General features: G+C 39.7%; 1 protein-coding gene across 1 annotated transcript; it reads right to left on the reverse strand.

Moving 5' to 3' along the window:
• Positions 1 to 4,011: 4,011 nt before the first annotated feature.
• LOC149562429 (uncharacterized) lies at positions 4,012 to 5,505 on the reverse strand. Its single transcript, XM_089827970.1, has 2 exons — positions 5,107 to 5,505; positions 4,012 to 4,800 (listed from the first exon to the last, which is right to left on the reverse strand). Exons 1-2 carry the CDS (start codon positions 5,503 to 5,505, stop codon positions 4,012 to 4,014), a joined length of 1,188 nt encoding a protein of 395 aa, XP_089684096.1.
• Between the last annotated feature and the right edge of the window lie 274 nt (positions 5,506 to 5,779).

A 5,779-nucleotide genomic window follows, 5' to 3' on the forward strand; every position in this document is an offset into this window, starting at 1 on the left:
TTTTTTTGATCGATAATAAGATATTTAATAAATCATAGGAAATTACATAGTTTCATACATTAACCTTTCAAGGTTTACCCTTTTCACAATGAGTCTAAACCTTCCTCCCCTACTATCACAAAAGAAAAAACTACACTATAGTCATCTACTTTCATTACAAAATTTTTCATTCAAACATAATATTTGCCTATTATAGACTTTACTCTTAAAGATAAATCTGCTACAGGGAGCCACCTTGTATCCTGCAAAACCCGACCGTTCCAAAATTGATCCTTCGCTTGGTTTGGCCTTCCGTTGTCGCACAACTTGCCACTGGTAACTCCATCATTCGCTTCTAGCCACTTTCATTTCCTTGCCTCCAGCTAGGGCCAAACTGAGATTCTAACCCTTTCAACTGCTATCATTCAGAGGCGACACAAAAAGGATATGGCCTCTGTCACCAAAAAAAAAAAACGTCTCCAAAAAGACACCTCCAAGTTTTACCTCCGCACTTTGCTAGCTCTCCTATCCGACTGCTGCTTCTTTGGCACTGTCACATTGAAGGGCTCGTTTTGGTTCTGCGCCTTGCCCTCCATTATTGCATTTTTTAGGGCATTCCATGCTGCGCGGCGCTCATTCACATAAGCCTCTTTCTCCTTAAATCCCCACGGCCAGTTCACAAAAGGCACGATCCCTTTCTCCCTGCCTTCCTCCTCCTCTGCATAACCCTCCGAGAAATTGAAAGCCTAGCCCGGATGTGCCCACTCCAACCAGGCTTCCATGTTTGAGATTAACTCTTCCTTAAACAATTCCTTCATAACCCATTCCACTACCCTTTCATGTTCTCCAACTTCCAAGCCCCAGGCCATTATCATCGCAGCTATATCCACTTGCACTTTCCAACGGTGCTCTGAATCCTGAAAAAGGGGTCCCAATGTGTCTTGCAACACCTCCACCACTGTCGGCGATGTGCACTTCACCATCTTCTTCAGCCTGTGGTCTGCAACTCTCCCATATAATGCCTTCTGTTGTCGTGCCGTCTTGAATGTGAAGGTTGGCTCCATCTCTGCAATTCCTCTTACCTTCTTCAATTGCTATCTCCCTTCAAATTTTCTTCTGAGAAATGACCTTTTCCGTGCCTTTTTTAAAGACATTTCAAATCTTTTGAATCATTATTATTTCCTGCGAGCGTTTCGCTTAAAAGATTTCGCACGCTTCGCAGGATTTATCGGACGGCTGAGACTTCTATTACTTAATTTTTTGACAGTCCGCTATTATTACATTCAATTTAGGATGTTAAAAAGTGTGCCTTTTGAGTTAACTTTTTCAATCCTTAATTTTCCCTCATTCATTGATAGAGCCCATTTTGAAAGCATGTCGGCCTCTTGATTGCCTTCTCTTTTTATGTGTGTTATTTTGAAATCTTCAAAGTTATTCAATTCCTGCTCTATAATATTGATAATTGGTTGTAGATGCCATGCCGTTGCGTTCAATTTAGATATTGCCTGCACTGTGATCAAAGAATCACCTTCCAGATGTAATTTTTTAATTCCTTCCTTTCTAGCTATTTGAACTGCAAATAATGCTGCTTGGCATTCTGCTATGTTATTCATTCCATTTGTGAGTTTTTTCGCTCCTGCTAATAGTAGGTGCCCTCTGTCATCTTTAAAAACAACCCCAATTCTTGAATCCCCTGGATTGCCTTTTGCTGCTCCATCAAAATTCACTTTGATCCATCCTTCCTGTGGTGTAACCCATTCTACTGGCTTCTTCTTTGTTTTGCTTCTGCTTGTTACCAAAGCTCCAGAGGGTGATTTAAATCTTATCCCCGGCCATGTATTCTGTATTTATCTATCCTCTTGGGTGAATGGAATTTTCATAGCTTGTTTCCTTGTGGCTGACACATTGACTGTTTCTTCTATTGCATTAATGATTCTGCTTATGCACCTCCTCAGACTTTCTTTTTCTCCTCTAAAGATTCTCCTATTTCTCTCCTTCCACAATTCCCAGATTATCAGAGATGGTGCTACTATCCAAATACTTGATAGGGTTGATTTCTCAACTATCCTTGGCCATCCATCCAAAGCTTCCTTTAGCGTTTGTGCTCTTGGCCCTTGCCATCTTAGTTTGAATTGAATTGTGTCCCAGCATTTATTAGCATATAGGCATTGAATTAAAAGATGGTCAATGGTTTCCTCTTGTTTCTCACATAGAGGACATCTGGATGGACCATTTATCCCTATCTTTCTTAGTCTTTCAGCTGTTAGAATTCTTCCTTTGTATGCTAACCAGGTAAAGGCCCCAGCTTTAGGCATTGTGTCCTTATTCCAACATAAGTCTCTTGAGAGGAAACCTTCCCTTCCTGTCTCGGCTAATAGATTGTAGCCTATTTTAACTGAGTATTTACCTGATACTGAGCCACACCAAATTACTTTGTCCTTCTTCTTTGTTAGCATCACATTCCTGTTCTTAAATATTTGTTTCATTTGCTCTTTCTATTCCTCTGTCAGTTTCTGCCTCGATACATCCTTCCAACACCACTCCCTTCCTACAGGACCCACCTTCTCAGTCATGTAATCTTTTACTGTATTACCCCATCTTTCTTTAAAATAGGACTTCAGTTCATTGTCCCTTATATTATCCCCTAGCACTTCCAAACCATTCCACGAATCTTCCCAAAATTTTGCTGACTCCCCATCCCCTATCTGCCACGTTATGTGCTTAATTATCACCTCTCTACAAGACACCATAAAGTTCCATATGGCTGATCCTTTTGGAGGATTTCGGATTGTTAAAATTCTGTTGTTATCCATATTGTCTAAATATTTCCCTTTTAAAATTCTTACCCAGTAGAGGTGTGGATTTTCATAGACTGCCCAGACCAGTTTAGCTCCTAGTGCTTTATTCATACAACTCCAAACCCTCAGACCAGCTCCTCCTTCCGCTTTGGGTCTACATATTTTTTCCCAAGCCAACAATGGGATCTTATTCTCTTCATTGGCACCATTCCAAAAAAACTTCCTCATTTTGCTTTCCAAAGTTCTAATAACCTTCTTTGGAATTTCTAGACACATCATTGCAAAAACTGGCATTGCTGTTATCACTACTTGAAGCATAAGTATTCTGCCTGCCAAAGTCAGCCATTTGCCCCTCCATCCTTCCATTTTCTTTTGGCAGTTTTCTATAAGCTTGTCCCATAAGTCTGCCTTATTTCTTCCTGCGAAAAAAGGAATGCCTAGATATTTGTTTGGCATTAACCCCAATTTGATGTCCAATATGCGACTGATCCTAAATCTCACATTATAGGGAGTATTGAAGAAATTTTTTTTTGACTTTTTCCAATTAATAAACTGCCCCGAGACTTTCCCATAGAGCTCTAAAGTATGCTTCATCCCTCTGGCTTCTTCTACACTGGCTTGTCCCCCTAAAAAAGTGTCATCTACAAATTGCATATGTGTGAGGGATTCAACTATTTCTGTGATTTGAATGCCTTTCCATGCCCCTTGCTCCCTTTGCTTTTGGATCAGCCTTCCTAGCACCTCTGCCATTATTATGAAAAGGAAAGGTGACAGAGGATCTCCTTGCCTTATTCCTTTTTCCTGTTCAAAAAAACCTTGAGGGCTTTCGTTTACCAATACAGAAAACCTGGGTGTTTGAATACAACCTTTCACCCATTGTATCCATTCCTTACTAAACCCAAATCGGCCTAGCACTTCCAGCATAAAGCTTCTATCAACCACATCATATGCTTTCCTTATGTCTAGTTTTACCATCATGTTTTGAGATTTTGAAGCTCGGATGGTGTGCACAGCTTCATGTGCCACAACTACCCCTTCAAAAATCGAACGCCCTGGGAGAAACCCACTCTGCTCTTTTGAGATAATAGAGTTCAAAACAAGTTTGAGCCAATTTGCCATCACCTTTGATATGAGCTTATATACTGTATTACATAGTGAAATGGGTCTAAAATCTTCAAAGGTTTGTTGTGTTTCCCTTTTTGGCACCAGTTCTATAAAGGTGTTATTAAAATCTTTAAGAATGAAACCTCCTTTTCTCGACTCCTCCACTACTTCCCACAAGTCTTTCAAGAATATGCAGCTTAATTTCTGAAAAAAACAAAGCTGGAAAACCATCCGGTCCTGGGGCTTTGTCCCCTCCTAAACCCTTTAAAGCTTGAGAGACTTCAAATTCTGAAATTGGATCCATTAGAGCCCTGTTTTGTTCCCCAGTTATTACTGTCGGAATAACACTCAGCACCACTTCCACCTCAGCATTGTCCCTTACTGGCACCTGACCCTTGTTTGAGAAGAAATTTATAGCCTCCTGATTTATTTCTTCACTTTCCATCTTTAAGATTCCATTCATATCTTTTATTTCAAAGATTTTATTTGTTGCCCGCCTTACTTTTACCGAGTTATGGAAAAAGTTAGTGTTCCTGTCCCCATCTAGTAGCCATGTTTCTCTAGATTTCTGATGCCAAAAAATTTCCTCTTTGTTTAAGCATTCCTCCAATTCCTTTTTGAGCCCTTTTTCCAGTTTGAAATCCTCCTCAAACATTCCACTTTCTATGACTTTGAGACCTAAAGTCTTTAAATTCTCTTCTATATCCTTTTTCTTATCAAATATATTACCAAAGTGTTCCCTATTCCAGATTTTTAATTGCTCTTTTAGAAATTGAAACTTTTTAAAGAAAATGAAAGCTTTGTTACCTTTCCTTGTCAGAGCCTTTTTCCACCACTCCGCAATCTGGTCTGAGAAACCCTCTACCTTCAGCCACATTGCTTCAAATTTAAAGGGACATCTGTCTGGAGTTTTTTCATCCTGAAATCACAGAAAAATGGGAAAGTGATCTGAACCCTGGTAAGGTAGAATTTCCGCATCACATGACCAATTGGCTTCAGCCCAATTCCCTGCCACTAGAAACCTATCCAACTTTTCTGCTATATGCACAAAACCTTCCCTACGGTTTGTCCATGTGAAGTCACCTTTTTTGAAATTAATATTAACTAATCCATTGTCATTTACAAAATTACTGAAATCTTTTTAACTCTCAGAAAGCCATCCTTTGTCTCCCTTTTTGTCTTCCGGATTTAGAATAGCATTAAAATCCCCCCCCAAAATTGTTACCTCATTTGGAAACTCCTGCACTTTTTCAGCTATTTTTCCCCATAACTCTTTCTTCTCAACATTTTTATTTGGTCCATACACATTTATCACCATAAATGACCAATGTAGATTTTTAACATAGACTTTAGCCCATTGCCAATTTGCGTTTAACTTAGACTCCGAAACTGTGATTGTTTCAGGTTTCCAAAGTATCGCCATACCACCTGAAGCTCCCTGAGCCCCTGACAGCAAACATTCCCATCTTCTAAATTTATTTTTAAAACTAGAGAAAACTTCTTCTTTTATCTTTGTTTCTTGGAGAAAAACTAAATTTGGCTTCGCTTGATCAAGACACCTTTTGATCAAACGAATTTTGTCAGGGGCATTGCAGCCCCTGACATTCCATGATAAGGTTTTCATGGCTCTCGGGAAAAGGCCAAGCCTTTTCCCAATCTCAAGATTTTTGTTTGGCTTGCATCTTTGCCCGCCATTGCCAGCTTAACTTTCACTGGTTTTGGTCCACGTTTTTTTTGACTCCCAACATTCAGTTTCTGCTTTTTGGAGCTTGTTAGCTCTAAAGATCTATCTTCCTGTATTCCTGGCCTATCTGATAACCCTAGGTCATTTAATAGGTCCTCTTCTAAGGGTAAACCCATTTCCTCCATTCCACTTCTACTGTCCAAGGCTTCCTCAG

Source organism: Cupressus sempervirens, chromosome 4 (assembly GCF_028749045.1).
Source record: "Cupressus sempervirens isolate cs-2001-9-10 chromosome 4, ASM2874904v1, whole genome shotgun sequence".
NCBI lineage: Eukaryota > Viridiplantae > Streptophyta > Pinopsida > Cupressales > Cupressaceae > Cupressus > Cupressus sempervirens.

Coding starts and splice junctions, on each gene's coding strand:
- LOC149562429 (XM_089827970.1), bottom strand. CDS start 5,505: ATGAAAACCTTATCATGGAATGTCAGGGGCTGCAATGCCCCTGACAAA. Junction 4,801..5,106: donor TGCAGGAGTTTCCAAATGAG/GTAACAATTTTG, acceptor CTGTGATTTCAG/GATGAAAAAACTCCAGACAG.